General features: G+C 37.7%; 1 protein-coding gene across 2 annotated transcripts in view; it reads right to left on the bottom strand.

Annotated features, from left to right (window-relative positions):
• Positions 1–19,343, bottom strand: part of Pdlim5 (PDZ and LIM domain 5) — a 167,225-nt gene that overhangs the window by 62,095 nt on the left and 85,787 nt on the right. Inside the window, exons 4-8 of one of the 2 annotated variants that reach the window (XM_051165899.1) lie at positions 18,652–18,694; positions 16,379–16,470; positions 7,791–7,963; positions 7,435–7,471; positions 6,615–6,906 (exon numbers count right to left, since the gene is read on the bottom strand). In XM_051165899.1, the coding sequence (XP_051021856.1) occupies positions 6,813–6,906; positions 7,435–7,471; positions 7,791–7,963; positions 16,379–16,470; positions 18,652–18,694 (439 nt within the window). In that variant the 3' untranslated portion in view covers positions 6,615–6,812. Of the gene's footprint in view, positions 1–6,614; positions 6,907–7,434; positions 7,472–7,790; positions 7,964–16,378; positions 16,471–18,651; positions 18,695–19,343 lie in introns of those variants that run through there. The other variant, XM_051165900.1, reaches the window with a different exon arrangement.

Below are 19,343 nucleotides of genomic sequence, written 5' to 3' on the forward strand. Positions count from 1 at the left end.
CTTATGGCCTTAAGAAAGCATCTCTCACTAAAGCAGAACTTCACCATTTTGTTAGCCAACTGGCCAGGGAGCTCCCAGAATCCACCCTTCTGTCCCTCAGTGCTGGAGGTACAGGCATGGACAATCACACCTGAGTTTTGCTTTAGATAGAATTTTGGAGACTCAAGCTCCAGTCTCCATGAGTCTACTGCAAGGACACTTACCTGCTGAGCCACCCTCTCAGGACCATGTTATAGTGCTTCACCATGAAGTACGTAAAACTTCATCATCCGTGGTGGAAGGAAGATAAAAGACTGACGTACTATGCTTGAATCTAACAAGTTTAAGCAATTTATCTTGCTCAAGTAGAGTGCTAGTTTATATTTATTTACATATAAACTGCATTCTATTAACACTCTCATTCAATAAAAAGAAAAAATGAGACTGAGAACAGCATCCTTTAATTTTAAATAAGTTGCATTATGGGTGACAAAATTATAATTTATATATAAGTATATTCTAAGGAACCTATTTTTAAATAAAAATTTCAATGGCTTCCCATAATTTCCTATCCTGATATACCATTCTTCATCATCATCATCATCATCATCATCATCATCATCATCATCATCATCTTTTCTATTTATATGGTGTTCTTAGCTCACTTATTTGTATTTGCAGTTCTGGAGATCACACCCAGGACTTGAGACATACGAAACAAGGACTCAACTGTATCTTGACCTGCTGTTGCCTTTCTTAAGTCCATGATATAAAGTAGACCCTTTAAACATGGATAGCAAATGATTTCTGTTTCTTCTTCCATTCAGAGGACAGTGTCTCCTGTAGCTGTTTCAAAGATTAGTTATTTTAGAGACACCACAATTCCTGCGTAAGTATCCCATCAACACAAAAGAAAGACTGAGACACAAAGGCTGATTTAATGAACAAGCAAGCAAGCAAGCCAACCACTCCTTCACACTGTTTCATGGACAGATGACGACAGGAGAAAGTGTCAACCACAGGCAACTGCAGACCTGGAAGTACTATAAATTTCCTTTCAGGAAATGTAGGTAGATCCCACTCTTTTACTTCCAATTTACGCATTAATGTTGATATTTTAACAACAACAAAAAAAGCTTGACCTTCTACTGCTGATTCTTTAATTGGAATGGGGTGCTAGTCTATAATTCATTTCCTAGTTGTTTAGCAGAGAAGAGGAAACAGACAATTATATTTGATTAGTGACTGCTAATAGCAATACAGTAGAGAACTCTATGATGCTTACATTCTAAGAGCTTATACTCTAGTTGGGGACACAGGACATGGGTACAAATACCTGTTGTCCAAAGCAGGAAAAGTGGCACCAAAGAATGTGACAGTGCTTACAAATGGGTCCCAGACAGTAACTTCACTTCAGACCTACTTCTTAAGTTATTATCTAAGTAAGCGTGAGGAAAGGACATGTCTGTAGCTATGGGCTGAATTCACAAACTGAAGTCACTCTGATTTATATATTCAAGTGTTAACCTTCAGTGTGACTGACCTTACTCACAGCTTCTTTAGATTTATAACTAAGGGCACATGGGGCCTAAGTGCAATCCAACATAATGTCCTATAAGAGGAAGAAAAAATGGAAATAAAAACACTAAACTTTCTTGCCTGCCATGTTTTTATTTGTTATCCTGTGACTTGCAGAGAAAGAGTCTACATGAAGACAGTGAGAAAGTGGCCATCTGCAAGCCAGGAAGACACGATTCACCAGAAACCAAGCCTGCTGGTGTGGTGAGCTAGAAATTCTAGGCTTGAGAACTTTGAGGAAACTTAATCCATCTTGTTATGCCACCTAACTTGTGCATCTTGTGCCAGGGCTGCCTAATATTGCATGTTTTTAATTAAGAGGTAGATTGACAAGAATTGTAGAACCTAGCATGTCTTCAAGATGAATCATTCCATAGAATTGTACAGACCTTCACTGATGCATCGAGAAAGAAGTACTGTACCTATCAGAGTGCCTTTCCTTCTAACTTATATCCTTATATGAAGACTCTTGTCTTCCAAGTGTTAGGTAGAAAGTCACGACATGTAGACAAATACACATAAGCAAAACCAGAAAGGAGGTATCAAGAGAGTTAAAATCTGTATAGTAAGTTAGTATAGAAGTATGGGTTGGGTGTAGAGAGTATGCACGTGACTTTGTAAGAAGGAGTAAGGAAAACTGGTCCCGGGCAGTGCCCCTCAGCCCTGTTGTTCTCAGGATCACACCACAAGTCTTTAATTGGTGAGGCTATTCAGTGCACTTTAAGACAGCAGTGACTTCTTCTAGCAGCACACCCTAGCCTTGTGTCCCTGTATCCTACCCACGCATGACCAAAAGATGAGCAGTAGTATCATCCTTAGGAAAGACTAAGAGGTAAAGTTAACAATGTAGAGAGAACAGATGCACCCAGATAAAGTATATTAAATGGCTCATCAAAAGGCAAATACATAGGATTCTAAAATGCTAACTATTTAAATTTACAACATTTAAGTTGCAGTATTTTAGGTATGCGTCACACATACTCAATCATTTTCCTTTTGAGTGTTCTTCCTTCATGGCTTCATTGACACAGCTCTAACTACAGTTTATTTCTAAACACCTTTACCCACTCATTAAGTGTAGATGGCCTATAATGTAATTAACAAAGAAACGCTTTCTATTCAAGAAAAAAAAAAAAAAAAGAAAGAAAAAGAAAAAAAGTAAAAGAATCTTCCTTTTAACTTCATGCACTGTAACTAATCTTACTTCAAAGACTTCCTTTAATCTTGTGGTTTTGGTCTATGTTAAAGATCAAGGAGTAAGGATGGGAGATTGACAGCAAAAATGATGAGACGATTACTAAAGGACAGTGCTAAAGAACCTGTGTGACCAAGTCTGCTGACCAGGTTTCAGAGTTTAGTGTGGAAAGTGCCTCTTGAGTCAAGAGCTGTGAAAGAGACGGGCAGACAGCAGTGCTGAACAGAGGTGAACTGCCATTCAGGACTGCGGCACACTCAGATGACTTGCCACAGCAGTTCTGGAGATACAAGAGGCATTATAGGCTATCTCTAAGCATGATGATGAAAATTAGTCTTTTTGTCTCCTCTCCCTCCATACCAATGGAATCAGCTCACTGAATGTAGCACTGAGGTGGATCACAGTTGCAGCCTAGCTAACCCCCATGCAGAAACAGTTATCAGGTCCTCTACTGAGGAGGAAACTCAGTCAGCTACAAACCTGAATGTAAAACCCAGCTTCGATGGCTTTGTTTCTCAAGTTCTAACAGCAATAAAAGCTATGATGGTTGTTTTTGCCAGGAGTCATCAAGGAAATATTAGCAGTATCGTGAAATTGTATTGGATGAGAGGAACAAAAGGGATAAATCAAGCCGGCTTTTTAGAGAAAAGGCAGATTCACTAAACCCACCAACTAAATTAAGGGTCCAGTAGTACAGGCCAAGCTTTAGACATAAATACTTTGCTGTTATATGCCTTTATCTATGTTCCATAGCATATTCTGTTCCCTCCATGCTACAAAGTTGATATCAACTTACTATTTTTTTTTTAATTAGATTCAATGGAGATTTAAAGGAGAAAAAAGAGGGGTCTGCTCAAACTATTGCACTAACCAAGGAGAATACAATAGTAAACATTGAAGTCCTAGTCTGATCTACCCGATGGACAGGACATTCTCCACAGTTATGTGGAGAGCGGGTACTGACTCTGACATGAACTCTGGTGCCCCATATTTGACCACCTGCCCTTGATGGAGAGGCCTGGTAGCACTCAAAGAAAGAATAAGCAGGCTACCAAGATGAGACTTGATAGCCTATGACCATATAGTAGGGGAGGAGGTCCCTCTTGGTCATAGACTTAGGGGAAGGGAATAGGGTGAAAGCGGGAGGGAGGCAGGAATGGGAGGATACAAGTGATGGGATAACAATTGAGTTGTAATCTGAATAAATTAATAAAATTAAAAAAAAAAGAAAAGCTTTAGCGCCCCACCCTGATCCTCATTTAAAAGCTGTCTGCTTACATGCTTAAGAATTATGCTTCCATATGCTTCCTCTGTGTTTCAGCTGCCCTGTGTTCCCCAATCCACAGACTTGCCACACTGTTTTCCACCTGTGTCCTCTGCCTGCAGCACTACCTGAGAGCATCTCACAGACTAGTTCTTGTTCTCTCCAAAGTGTCTGCAGAGAGCCAGCCGCAGAATCTACAGCAGGCCGCCCTGCCTAAACCAAATCTGTTTCCTGTTAGCCTACTCTATTATCTGGTAATAAAATTACCTGGGATCATCCTGTGTATTTATTTATCTTTATTTACCATGGTATCCACAGCAAACAAATTGGTGTCTGACATTTGAATAATTACTCATTTGAAAAAATGAAGACAAGATGAGTGAATCAGTAAGTGAATGGTCCTATCAAAACAAAGCAAGTGTAAAATTATTTATCTGGAGAACACACAATTCAGTCTATACTTTTGAACAAAAAAAGGACTGCTATTCTGTATCTGAATTTAGTGACATTTATCATACAAGCTACACACACACACAAACGCACACACACACACACACGTATATATGCATATATATGCACTTTCCTACAGAGCATAATGATAATAAAATAAATGTCTCTGTTCACAAGAGTAATGTATTTGGAGGGATAGGACACAAAATTATATGATTGTATAAGAAACATCCCATATTCTGACTGGTAAAACACTATGGAAAAACTGAGACTTATTTGAGAGTAACTTTCAATTTTTACATAAAAAAATCAGATAAATTATAGAATATTTTTCATAAACATTTATAATATCCAGCTAGATTTTTAACCTAGGAATATACACTGTCTCAGTAGAGTCACTAGGCTCAGGAATAAGCTCTGGTAAGACAAAATGGAACATCTCTATGCAGGCTGGACACTGACTCGCTCTCCCTTGCAGACCATATCAGTCATCTGCACTTTGGATGATAGAGTGAACACTATTGAAATTAGACAAGGAACTCAACTCTTTTTGCAACACCATCTATTTCAAGTAAAAAAAAAAATTCTACACATGTCTTGTCTGTATTAGCAAAAATGTGTTACTAAAATTCCTTCTAATAGTTCTTCAAACACTAGTTACTCAAGAAAACTTGCATTTTGGTGGTGAAGTATCTTTACTCTGATACATCACTTTAAGTGACTCTAGCTGAATCTTCTTTCAAAACTGTCTTCTCAAGTCAACAAAGAATTGCTAAGTACAGAAAAGTCTGCTCTAAGAAAGAGTTTCTTCTAGAGGGCAGAGATGCAGTAAAAACTGAGAGTAACGTCAAGACCATAAAAAAACACACGGAGGCAAGCCTCATATGTCTTAGAAAATGCTTTGAAAATCAGACATCCTTCATATCATGGGCGACAAAGCTAAATCCCAGAACTATTTTTAAATGCGTTTGACTAGCCAGATGTTGCATAGGAATAAGTCGCTATGTGAAATTAATGTTAGTGGCTTCACCTTATCCACAGTAGTTCCAGGCTATGTTGACAGGAAAGTAGAGAATACTAGGAAAAGTAAAATTGGTCCCTGAATGTAGGCCAGAACCTTAGTAATCCCCGCTATACAAAGGAGGACTCTTGGCTGTGTCACAGGAAGACATTAGATATGGTTCACATAAGTTGTTACCTTAAATAATTAACTTAGGAGGACAGAGGGGAGACTGGGTCTTGCTGTGTTTTATGTTCACATTTTTCTAATTTCAAGAGATGAAAATGTTTTCCAAATGAAAAGACAGGGTAGTTACTTATTTTACTGAAGTAGTATTTTAACAAGTCCAGGATAGCAGGTCACTACCCTCAGAGAGACAAAACAAGTATAGAGCTAAGGTACAGACAACTTTATTACAATTCTTTCCAAACTTCAAAATGCATTTATTTCCAAGTTTAGATCTAATATATAATATACTATATTACAAGGCAGAAAGCATTTATAATCAGATATATTGCATTTCCCTGTAACTGCCCAAAATACAGTTTTGTAAGAATAGCAGCAACACACAGTTTATAACCCCCCAAAACATTTCTCCAGTATCAGAAACATCAATACTATTTTCCTTCAACATAAAGATGTAGCAAAGCTATCTTCTACATATCTTACTGTTGACACTTAGAAACTGGGAATTCATGAAAACATCCACCAGCTTACATATGCTCTCATTAGTAGATAACAAGAAATCTAAAATTAACTAAAGTAAAAGAATACTGTCTCCCCACTGCAAGCAAGGACAAATGTCTTTTTTTTGTAGCTACACGAACAGTACTGGCTTTTAAGGACACCCAAGTCCACAAGGAGCTCTAACAGTCTTCTCTGCTGAATCTGCCTCCTCATATTTGCTCTCTTGGGAGAATTACAATAAACTTTGAACATTCCATAATGATGAACTTGAAAGTAAACTTGGGAAATGCAATGACATAAGGCAATCACTTCCCTAATTAGAGAAGGAACATAATTTGCTTATCTGCGTGAGCTTCAACCAACGACCCAGATCAACCTTCCAAGAAGACTCCCTGTTCCAGTCATAACCGAAACAGAGAAGAAAAGGTATAAACACACAGAAGGGGTCTAGTTACTTCCTGGGTTTTGAATTTGTGAGCTACCAATAAGGACACAGCATATTCATTCTTCTCCCTTTTCACAACTGGGAACTGTTAGGAAAGCATAGAAATGTTCTAGTTTTCATGAGTCAAATGTAAAACAGACACTGCTATCAAAGTAAAGAGGAAGTGATTAAAAGGTATGTGCTGGCTGCTTGGGTGGGAGAGCAAGGCTCAGAGTCACTGTACGTTAAGAGCACGTGCTGAAACTTCGTGGTGCCAGTCACGTAATTTTGTATATTTGGGACTAAAGACGTGAAGGGGTATCTTTTCCCTGTGGAAAGAAAAAAGAAAAAAGGAGTGACAGAAGAGTCATAAGAAGGTGAAAGAAAAAGATTCTATATAATTCCAACATGCAGAACATGCCTTGTAAAAAAGCTTAATTTCAGACAGCTGTTTTGTTAAAAATAGCAAAGTTTAAAAGTAGAGAGTTTTTGGAAACACAGAGTTAGTCTACAGAGTCCTCTTGGAAATGTTCTTTTATGCACCAAATAAAGGGAATCCGAGCCAACACAGGAGCCATTCACTGAAATTTGTGCTGTTAGTAAAACATCCTCTAAATACCCTCTGCCCATTCACTGTTCGAATATCAAAGAGACAACGCTTTGGACATAAAAATCCAAACAGTATTAACTAAATTGGAAACCTGCAGGCTTCACGTTTAGGTCACACTAAAGGCACCATGGGTTAAATGCTTAGTTTCTAGTTGCAAAAGCAACAAAACATTACACTTCAAAGTTTGAAAACACAAATTGAAACCAATCATGAACAAACGCATCTAGTTCATACAAAGAGTACTTACTTTGCCTTCTTTGTATTGTCATTTTCAGATTCTTTCACTGCAATGTAAATGAGATCCGAAGTTAAATTTTTCCATTTTTAACCTAAAGATCATGTACATAACTATCTGTATGAATGTCAAATGTTAAACTCCCATAGAGCAATGAGTCAAATCCATGTCAAGCTCACACTGGCAATATACCAAGGCTAGTCAGTGTGCCGCCTCTTCCCAGCGCTGCTTCCTGGACGGAGTCTTGCCATGTACAACAGACTTCAAATGCAATCTTCGCCAGGACTACTTTCTGTAATTGCTTAAGCCTAGATGTTGCTATCAGAGCCCAAACCACTCCTTCCCAAGGTCTCTAGAAGCTCACTCACGATGCTCAGTCCCGGTGATCTGGGCAAGGATCCGGAAGGAACGAGACTGAGTTGTTCCAGTCCGTGGGCGCCAGTCTTCAGTGTCCTCAATCAGCCTTTTCTTGCTGGCATCACTGTGTGTGGGTATGTGGTAAAACTCCGTGTTGCGCTCCACAATGTGTTTTCTTGGTGGGCTAAAAGGGGGGGAAAAAAGGAAAAAGGATAATTACAATTTAAATTGCATTGATGATAAAAATATTCTCTGGTAAACTATCATTTATAAATTTGCTTCTCAATATTGTTTTAATGTACACTGTTTGTATAAATACACTCAATTAAAATAACCTCCTAAATAGACATAGTAGTAAAAGAAATGTGGAGATTAGAGTAAACAATGATAAAATATTGTACTGAGCAGGAAGGTTACCGTTTAGGTGGAATTTTCCTTTTAAGTGACAGAAGAAGGCAGCAGAAGGAAGATTCCCAACATGAAGAAAAGGAAAGAAAAAGAATAAGGAAAACAGGCAATGGAAAGTATACAACAGTAAAATCCACAATTTCAAATTAGCCAGTTAGATATGAATATCTATTCTAGAATGCTGCAATAGATTGCCTTCCAAAAATTAAATGGTCATATCCACACTATGCTCCAGAACCATGAATTTTTTATATGGATAAACTAGCAATTTCAAATATAATTTTGGAAAGGAACATAAGTGTTAAATTCTACAACTTTCTCAGCTGTGTATACAGCATCTTCAGTCCTAAGCAGAGCTATGGTCCAGGTCAGCACAGTGAAGAGCTGCAGACTGGAAATGGAAAAGGCGCTGAGTCCACCCAAGTGAACAACTCTGAAGTCTTGAAGGACTACGTCCTCTATCCAGTGTGTTTTGCAGAAGTCACTCAACTGCTCTGAGTCTCAGATTTGAACATTACAAATTGCGTCTTAAAGGTGGTTCTGAGGAATAAATAAGGTAGATGATATATATATATATATATAAAATTGGATTTCCATGCATCATGATCCACAGAAATTATCATCCTGCTCTTTCAGGAAGACTAGAACATTGGCTGCTAACATTACAAGTCACAGACATACATAAAAGAATAAATATTTGTGTAGAACAAAGTAAGACAAATAATTTACAGTGATTATGGAAATAAACTACCTAGAAGATATTTATGAAGACTGAGAAATACCTAATCCTTTAAAAAATAGACAAATAATTTCAGAAACTAAGAAAAAGACTATTTATTTAAAAAAAAAAAAAAAAAAGAAAGAAAGAAAGAAAAGAAAAAGAAAAACGCCTTTGGCAGACCACAGTGGGATGTGCCAATAATCCTAGCACTTGGGGAGGCAGAGACAGGCAGATCTCTGTGTGATTGAGGCCAGCCTGGTCTACAAGGCAAGTCTAGAACAGCCAAGGCTACACAGAGAAATCCAGTGTTGGGAGAAAACAAAAAACAAACAATAACCAAAAAAAAAAAAAAAAAAAAAAAAAAAAGCCCATCCTTTGGCATATATAAAACAACTCTTAATTTTATGTATGTACTTGAAAATTTTGTAGTAGTTAAGAAACTTACTAATTTTTAAGCTCTTTAATTGGTCAGTATGCATTGTTTTGTTTTGTTTTAATTACTACTACTGTCAAGTATTAAGTTCTTGTGTTAGGCAGGTTTTCATGCAGCCCAGGCTGATCTCAAAACTTGGTAGGTTAACTCAGACTGGCCTGTAAGCCTGCTCCTCCTGTTTGCACATCCCCAGTACCGGGATTACAGTGTGTGCCATCACACCTAGCTTATGCATAGATGGGGATGGAATCTAGGGTCTTGTAAGTACAGACATATGATTTGTTTTAGCCTCTCTATATAGAGTTCCATCTGAAAAACATGAATGGCTTCAAGCTAAGACACAAGGAATAATAACATAATACCATGAAGAACTTACCATGGTATGTTTACAGAAAACATGTATTAGACCTATGGCATTTACCACAGCTTCAAAGTCTCAGGCTAAATAACAGGAAATTTCTTGGCATTTACCTAGTGCTTCCTCATTGCAAAAACTTAATATGATAACTATGCTAAAAGAAGAAACATTAATCATTTTAAAATTAAAAAATTTTATATCTTTGAAAATAGAGTAAATTTAACTCTCAGGAGTAAATAATTTATTTCAAAATATAGACATTCAAAATTAGGAAGCTCATCTATACTGATTTTTTTTTAATACTAAAAATGGGATACCAAATCATATCTCTAACTCTAGTGCATGCTGCTTGTGATGCTAGCCATTTCCCTTTATCTGGCTTTACTAACTCTTTCTACTGTGGAGATGTGGTCATTCCAAATATCCCAGTGATTCAGAAGAAGGCTTCTAGTGTGAAAAACCCATTAAAAAAAAAAAAAACCTGTAATATATCTGGAAATTCTTGTAATGAGATGATACTTAGAAGATTTGCTGGGGTGGTAAGTTGAGAAGTTAGAGAAGACGGTTAGAATTAGAGGACAAACCCTGAGGTAAGTACTTACACAGGGCCAGGGTTGCTGGAGAGGAGCACACAGGGAAGATGTGATAGAGGAGACATGGAGGTTCCCGGGAGCACGGGAAGCAGTGACAGGGGAGAGGGGAAACAAAAGAAGGAGAACAAGAAAAAAACAATGAAACAGCAGAATCCAAAACAATTTAAGAGATGACACACAAACACCATGCTTTAAAATAATCACAGAAACACAGCCCAGTAGGCACAATGTTAGTCAAAACCCTGTTGCATTTCCACCATGAGGACAACAGTTGAAGAGCTGTTTCTATCCCACAAAACACTGACAACCCTGTTGCATTTCCACTATGAGGACAACAGTTGAAGAGCTGTTTCTATCCCACAAAACACTGACAATGACTTCATGTATTAATGTTAGTTCAAATCCTAATTCCTCAACATCAAGGAAAAACCATGTATTTTTTAGTACCTAGGTTTTCAGAAATTGTATTTTGGTATGAGCTCAAACTCTCATTTTCCTACATAGAACATAATAAAGTATAATCTGAAATACCATTTAGAAATCAGTTTAGAATGCATTTTAAAATCAGGAAGGAAACGGTTCAGTCTCACATTATAAAAGTTTATTAATAGCAGCTATAATCTGTTCCCATAAATCATCCTATTATATAAGAGAATATTACACTGCATTTTCTTTTTAACAACTTAGTGGTTGATGAAAATGTAGGAAGCACAGAAGACTAGAAATTGTGGGCTCCTTCTCAGTATACACATTCCTCCTGCCTACTCATGAACACCACCCTTATTCATAAATCCCAAGAACCTGAGAAGTATGTGGGAGCTACATAGTTCTGTATTACTGGGAATACAGCTATTGCCCAGAAAGGTATATCTGATTTGGTATGGTAAGGGAAATTCTAAGATACAATTGATCCACAGAGCCTAACATGGACAGAACTGTTAAGAACAATTACATTTGTGTTCCATTACAGATAGAGGATCCAGTAAAACTCTATGTTGCTTTGTCAAAGAATATGCTAGTTCTTTGACCATACAATACAATGTAGTCAGAGTAGAAATTCATGATAAACTAAGTGAGGGACTGCCTACCAGTTTTAGTGTTAGGAATGAATAAAGCTGTGGTCTTTCTACAAGTTAACATCAGCATAGACAACAGAGGGCTCCGTTCCCAGTTTGAGGCTGGACACAGCAGTGAAGTGATGACCTGTATTTTCCCTTCTTTTCTCACAGTATAAGCAGTGGTCCTCAACCTTCCTAGTGCTGCAACCCTATAACATAGTTTGTTCCTCATGTTATATTGACCCCAACCATAAAGTCCTCATTGCTTCAGCATAACTGTAATTTTGCTTCTTTTATGAGTTGTGAGGTAAATATTTTTGTTTTCCTATGGTATCAGAGTCTTAGGTGACCCCTATGAAAGGATCATTTAAGCCCTCAAAGTGGTTTCAACCCTCAGGCTGAGAACAACGCTGAAGTAAAGCGTTTCCCACACCACAAGGCAGGAATATCACTCTGCCACATAATCTCTTGAGTACCATTGCTGATGTTCACTCACTCACTCAGTCAACTTTGAAGGCAAATGTTTAGTGTTAACAAGAAACTGTGGAGGCAGTGTTCTGTGTTGAAGGCCATAAGCAGATAGTTGACTTGATTTCAACTTAAAGAAATCAACTGGAATATAATCAACAAATACTTTCACATATTTTAGAAGACGTGCTCAAATAGATCTGCATCATATGTAGCAATGTCAATGTGATGGCCAGATAACCTGCCATGTCACAGGCAAAGGGCATTTACAAAAGGCTCAAATCTTCCTGCCCTTCAGACTTCTTACAATGGGTTATGTTGAAAATATCTGAAAGCTGTATAAATCCTGGTTTGTAGGGACAAACATTCCACAACTCCTTGAGAAAAGTGCTTTTGATGAGAGCCTATGCACATTAATTCACTTGGAGAGCTACAACTTGAGTCTGTAGCCTCTAGACAACAAATCAAAATGACAGAAAGAAATAGAGTGACAACAGGTGACATAATGGAGGGCACAATCAAATTTTCCTCAGCATCAAATGTTAGCTCCCATACAAGAACCATGACAGGAAAATATATTCCTGGGCACTCAGCTGAATAAAAATCAGACTGTTATGAAGTATTTAGAAACACAGTGAAATACAGAGTGATACCAAATAACTTAGCAGATTTGAATTTTGGGCTTTGAAGCTATTTAATATAAATGTTTCAATTTTTTAAATTAAGTGCCATGTTTACCTTTTATCAAACAAATTATGTGCTATGCCACAGCCGCTAACAGGCCAGCTTTTATGTACAGTCAGCTCATTTGAAATGCACAATGTCGGAGTGCCTCACTAATGTGCTGGGATCAATCAGTAGACTGCGGGCAATTAGAAAGAATGTGTTCCAGCAACCCTATAGCTAACTCTCTTGACTACGTCCAAGGACAGACAGTCCCTACTTCCAAAGAGAATTTATGTGGTGACTGATGAAAGAAGTTTCTGTACATGTTCAGAATAATCACAGTTCAATTAATATAAAAGTGCTAAGCTGCTGCCACAACAACTTAGTTTTAATCTCACTTTTAAGATAGTCACCACTAGTCAGTCTACTGTCAGTATGAATTAAAAAAACAAAAATGTCATTGGTTCTCAAAGCCTATGCCTACTAACTGAAACATTGAAGAAGCTGTTAACTATATCTTTTGAGTGAAACACATGGACTTTCCAGTACTCACATGCAAACAAGCACACCACACAAAGACAGCTAATCCTGCCAGTAATGGTTTCTGATTTAATACTCCATGAAAATCAGAACAAGTCATAAGAGAATTTGATATAGGAAATGCTGGATTTTTATATCAAATTGGAAATAATTCAGTTTTTAACATATTATTTTTTTTTAATTTTATTATTTATTACTGGTAAAGTTTTTAGTTTTTTTATCTTAGTCTTATAATACTCTTCACTGATTAGAATTAATTTCACCAAGCATTTCTCTTTCAGCCACTGAGCAGCAAACCTCATACATCTTTTATAACTTAAACAATACTACATATTACTATAAAGCAATTCACTCTAACATAGCAGTGCAAATAAAACATATGGGCAACACTATGTGTTTTCTAAATTACAATTATTTTGCAAAATTTAATTTAATTTTGCAAAAACTGAGCATTCATGCTGTTTACTCATATATAAATCACCATGTCTCTTCCCAGTAATGTAGATACTAACTTTGTCACGTGTGTTTTCTGTAAAAAGAAAAGCATTTTAAAACCATTACTTGATTATATCATTAATTTTTATATATTTCAAGGTTGACTCTTCAAAACAGCACATACAAACTGTTAGCGGCTGCAGCCAAAAACAAAACAAAACAAAACAAAACCTGAAATTAATATAGGATACACGAAAGACTTACCTCCTGAGAGCAGTGGCACATTATAATGCAGGACATGTGGACAGTGAAATGCAAATCAGCTAGTCTACTTCATGTGGAACAGCTTGTTTCCAGCCAGGAATACAAAACCCTGCTCTGTTCTCCAAGGAGCAAGGTGGTAGCAGAGAGGACAGCATGCCACAAACAGTAATTTATATGCAGCAGATAGATTTAAATTTCCTAAAAGTGCCTTAATCATTATTAGTTACAAGAAAAAGAATGCTTACATAGCTAACAACAGTTACTCTCAAAGCCATGAGGATGCTAGCCAGACTTCCTGCTGTATGGGAAGAGCTAGTTTACGCCCTACTGATGACCCAATAAGCACTTGCTTGTTTCTCCTATTTGCTAATTCAACACAAATCTGGGTGGGATACCTATAAACCTGGCAAAATAGCCAGCCATTTCAAGTCAGTCACGTGAAAACTAACCATCCTGACCCTCTGAGGAAAAAACAACTTAGCCGTTTCCTTGTATTCTTTTGAACTTTTAAACATTTGGTCATTGGTAATTAATAAAAAGTAATGACTCTCAAGTTTACAAGAGTTTTGTTTTACTGCTCTCATAAAAATCTGGGAAGCCTACCAGTAAAACATGCGACAGAAACAGGTTGACACCTGACGTAGTGAAAGTGCTCATCGAAGCCACAACAACACTAGCTCTTCAGGAAAACCCATGGCTCACTGACTGTCAAGTGACTTTCTACTTCTCTAATTGAAATGTAGTGACAGAGAGAGCACCTCAGGTCTGCCTTAGAATTGGAAAGGCACCAAACAGTGTGCTCACTGTCCTAACGTCTGGACAGCATTTGAAATCAAGCTATTTTTAAACACTTTCAGTTTGCAGATGCAAAGCAGTAGTTTGCTTATTAATGCTGCAAGGCATGTAATAATCCCCTTTATCCTCAGTTTTGCACTGTGCTGAACAGCAGGCATGTGCTGGGTGAATGCTTGCAGACTCATTAGGAAACTGCCACTAAGGTCCTGCAACTAGAGCGCTGTCACTTCAGCCTGAAACAAACTCTAAATCATGTTAGCCTTAATTACTGAAGGAATGTTTACCAAGCACAAATTGACGCTTGTTGTGAACTCAAGACTTTCCCATAACTTCGCTTTGCTTCTACTTCAAAAAGACTTAATCTAAAAATGTCCAGTGTTAATGGGTTTTAGTTCAGATGTCACTACCTTCAATGGATTGTCCAGTATTAATGGGTTTTAGTTCAGATATCATCACTACCCTCAATGGATTGTCCAGCTACTTAAACTAGAACTTAACACGCACAATGAACGTGTTTCTGGGGCCAGCACTTGACTGCCAGCATCATCCTCTTGTGATTGCCTAGTTTGACTACTCTAGCATCTACTGTCATAAAACAGACAAACAGGAAACACCACAACCAAACACACACACAGACACTCTTCACTGGATAAAGGAGACATAACATTCTGTGAAGGGCACTAATTGACTCCAATGTCTACACCAGTCCTTTAAAAAGCTGCCCACAACCGCAGAACCAGAGATGCACAGCCCAGTAACTCTCTTTGCTCCTCAGCAGCAGCCTGGAACCTTGCCACCTCTTCTTTCAAAGCCCAGGAGTGCCATGGCAACCACACTACAGAAAGCACATCCTCTTCATTCGGTGAGTTAGCATTCCAGAGGGGTCAGATCTCCAAGAATGGGTCTATCTACACAATTATTTTAATTATGAATTTCCTGGAGACTTGCATCAGCAAAGCCCATCACATGTGCACAGTATTTCCCCTGAAAAGTACGTTTTGTCACAACAAATCCAACCTAAATTATATGTAGATTACTTTGCCTGCAAGTAACTTCACTGAATTTTAAAAGAAACAAATTTGAACAACCTAGAAATAAAGGCTTCAAAAGCATATGTGCAACCTTAAATCTTGGGGATTCAAATAATTTAGTACGCTCAGCACATTTTTAAAAACTGTAACCCCTAAACAAAAATTTGCAATTGCATTTTCAATATTGCTGCTTTTACTGAATATCCTCTAGTTTCAATGAGTTCAGCTTTAAAAAAAAATCTATATGTGCTTCTGATGCTGACCCTCATCTCTTTTAAAATTACTGATTGTACTTAAAGAATAAATTCTTAATAAAATTTATCTAAAAATATTTTTAGCTATTTGCTCTGAGCTAATGTCTTATACAGAGCCGTGACTGCTGAGGAAGCTGATTTGTTTTCAGCTCTCTAAACTACTTCGTGAAGGGAAAAGATAATACAAACTCATTTCCTTTCTCCTTAAGGAAGTGTACATACACTGAGAACAAACAACAATCACGCTGTGGCCAATAGAAGGAAATTTTGAGGAAGAAAGATATAAGATTTGCCTTACATTGTAAGTGCCAGCTGCTCAACCCTATGCAGGAACCTGGAGGGCAAAACTGCAGAGATGTCACATGCTCGGACCACATCAGAATGCACAATTAAGCTCCAATTAACTTATAATGCCTTGTACAAGTACTTTGTAAATAAATGAAGGTCACTGTTAGTATAGCAAATACAACTTCATCTTCCTTCAAAGAACAGCTGAAGAGTAAGTACACTGTTTCCTGAAAATTACCTGAAAGAAGAATTTTGGTTAAGAGCAGAAACCACCCTGGGCCACCTACCCATTTTGCTGCTTAATGTCACCCTGCGATCCTCTTCTCTGTCCCTCTGCTAGCTCCTGAGCAGACTCGGTACACAGGCTGGTGACTGTGGGCTGCCGTGGGACATTAACTGCAGATTTACCAGTGCTCGGTGCAGATGAACACTGGTCAGCACTAAGATTGGCATTACCATGCAGTCCAGGTGCAGAGAATGGGGGAGGAGTGACAGCGGCCACAGGTGGAGGGGAAGCATGTGATGAAGTGGTGGCATGGGCTGGGGTGAAGGCGGACGATGGTGATGGGATGGATGTGACTTTTGGTGAAGACACAGAACCAAAGGGCCGTGGTGCTTTATTGTAGGCCATGTGGGTTGTGGAAGTGACTTTGGATACAGCGGGTGATGAAATGGGCACAGGTTTAACTACTTCTTTGGGTTCGCCCTATGTGAAATAAAAATAAACATATACAAAACACACCAAATACATGCAAAATATACTGAGTGCAAACAAACACATAGCTGACTTTAAAAAAGACAAATACTATGTTAGCAGCTCAAATATGTTTTCAGGAAAAACAATGAGTTGATATAGCATAGCATGCATGCTAATTGATCTCAACATGCATAACACTAACGCATACAGAAAATATATTTTCATAAAAATTAACATTTCAAAATATTTAGGAAAAAGCAGGAAAACCAGAAAAAAAAACCCTAAAGGCTATTATTAAATGTCAACTTACACATATTGTAACTGAGTCATTTTATTCCACATACACAAACTATCATTAACTGAAACATTTTATTTTTAAAGTACCCAAGGTCTCAATTATAATTCCATATTTCTAACATTTTATTTCTCTCCACAGTGTAATTACTTGCGTCATGAGAGGCACCAAGTTTTAAACTCTTCAATTAAGGGAATTCACCTAACTTAAAAGTATAGGTTACATAGTTATTATGAATAAAGAATTTGGGGGGAATATAAAACATGAACAAAAACCAATTTACTTGTTTCTCTCCTATGGTCTACTACTGTTTCCCTCCCTGGGCATGTGAAGATATTATTCAGAGATAAAATAAAATTCTTTCCCCTTTCCCAATACTTAAGTCTCAAGAGGAAAAATATGATCTTATTTATTTCCTCAATGCCAGTAGTAGAAGACTAGTAAGAAAGCAGTTTCTCCAATCACCAAAACTGGTGATCACCAATGTTGGTAAAACTTTGTCTGGATTCATACTCAAAACAAAACAAACAAAAACCGTCAGTCTTCCACTCCAAAAGAAAATAAGATCTTTAAGAAAATATATACTGGTACTGCTTAATTACAAGAAAAAAGGCAATCTATAATCTTACTAATTTTCATTGAGAAAAATAAGTTAGGGCTGAAGCAAGACAATTAAATAAATATATGAATGCCAAAAAATATGAATGAAAAACTTCAAAGAGAATAAATCAGATGACAGAAATGCTCTTGCAATAATGTGAGGGTGCATGATGAAAAAACAGGGCATTGGCCAATAGCCCAAACCAAGGGCACCTTGGACTGGCATGCTGGTCATCCCGGGTAACTACTTACTAATGCTTTTTAGATGTGTAAATATAAGACAATTAAAAGTAAATACAAAAGTATTTTAGACATGCATTATTGACAAGGTAGGGGCTTAGAAATAGTGTTTTATATTACAAGTATTAACTATAATGGCTCTCCTTGGTTGTCAACGTGCTGCATCTGGAGTTAACTAAAGCCCGAGCAGAACCACTTTTAATCCAGATCGTTTGAGGTGGAAAGATCCACCTTTAACCTGGGCCACACTTTCTGAGGGTGCAAAAGATATAGAAGATGGAAGCTTTTCCTCTTTGCCGGCTTGCTCTAGCCTCACCAGCGAGTCCATTCCTTCACGGGCATTAGAACTTACTTCTTCCAGATTCCAGAGCAGAGTAAAGAGCAGCTGAGACAGCCAGCCTTGTGGACTGAACAACTACTGGATTCATGGACCCGCTGTTTGGTAGACACCCGTTCTCTGATTAGCTAGACTACAGCCTGTATAAATCTCCTTTCTATATACATATAATCACAAATACATTCAGATTTGTTCTGCAAGTTCTGTTCCTCTAGAGAACCCTGACTAATACAGTAACTTTGTAAGTTCTGGTTTCTACTTTCCTTTTTGTCTTTCAGGAAAAGAACAAGTAAAACTACGCTGAGGTTATAAACGATGGGATCTGAGACAAGAAGAGCAAAGCAGTGGCTCAAAACGGACGGAGCCTAGAGATGCTCAACTAGAAACGCACCTTCTGGACAGCAACAGGCTCAGGCTTGGCTGCAGCAGAGGCTCTGGAGGGGAGAGAAGAAGAAGAAGAAAGCCATGAACCTTTGGCAGCTTAGAAATGTCATCAACAGAATTTAACTATTTATGTACTTTAAGATATTACATAATCAGAATTAATGCCTTTATAAATAAATTTTTAATTATTCACAATCTTTCTTTCATTTTATTTTGTTTGACATAGGGTTTCTCTATGTAGCCTTGGTATCCTGGAACTCGCTTTGTAGACCAGGCTGGCCTAGAACCCAGAGATTCTAAGTCTGCTTCCTGAGTGCTTGGATTAAACTAATTAGTTTATGTAATTAAAAGTCAATTCTACAAGATCCAATATTAATCTTGTTTGCTATTATACCCACGTTTCTAATTCTTTTTTCAGCCTGCCTCTGTCTCCCTGGGTGCTGGGATTACAGGCGTACACTACCATGCCCAGCTATACCTATGCTTTTAATTCTTAAACTAAGCATGACTTCCTGATCCTCAAGCACTTCAACAGCCTAACCTGAATCTTGACTTCCAGTAGCAGCTGCCTTTTCTCCTAGCATTCGTGAGAACGTCTACAGATTTTAGGTCTCTTTCTGAAGCTTAGCAATTATATTTACTAAGTCCCTTAGCGGTAATTTACCCTATATTTCTACTCCTAAACATGTATACAAGTTG

Source organism: Acomys russatus, chromosome 23 (assembly GCF_903995435.1).
Source record: "Acomys russatus chromosome 23, mAcoRus1.1, whole genome shotgun sequence".
Lineage (NCBI taxonomy): Eukaryota > Metazoa > Chordata > Mammalia > Rodentia > Muridae > Acomys > Acomys russatus.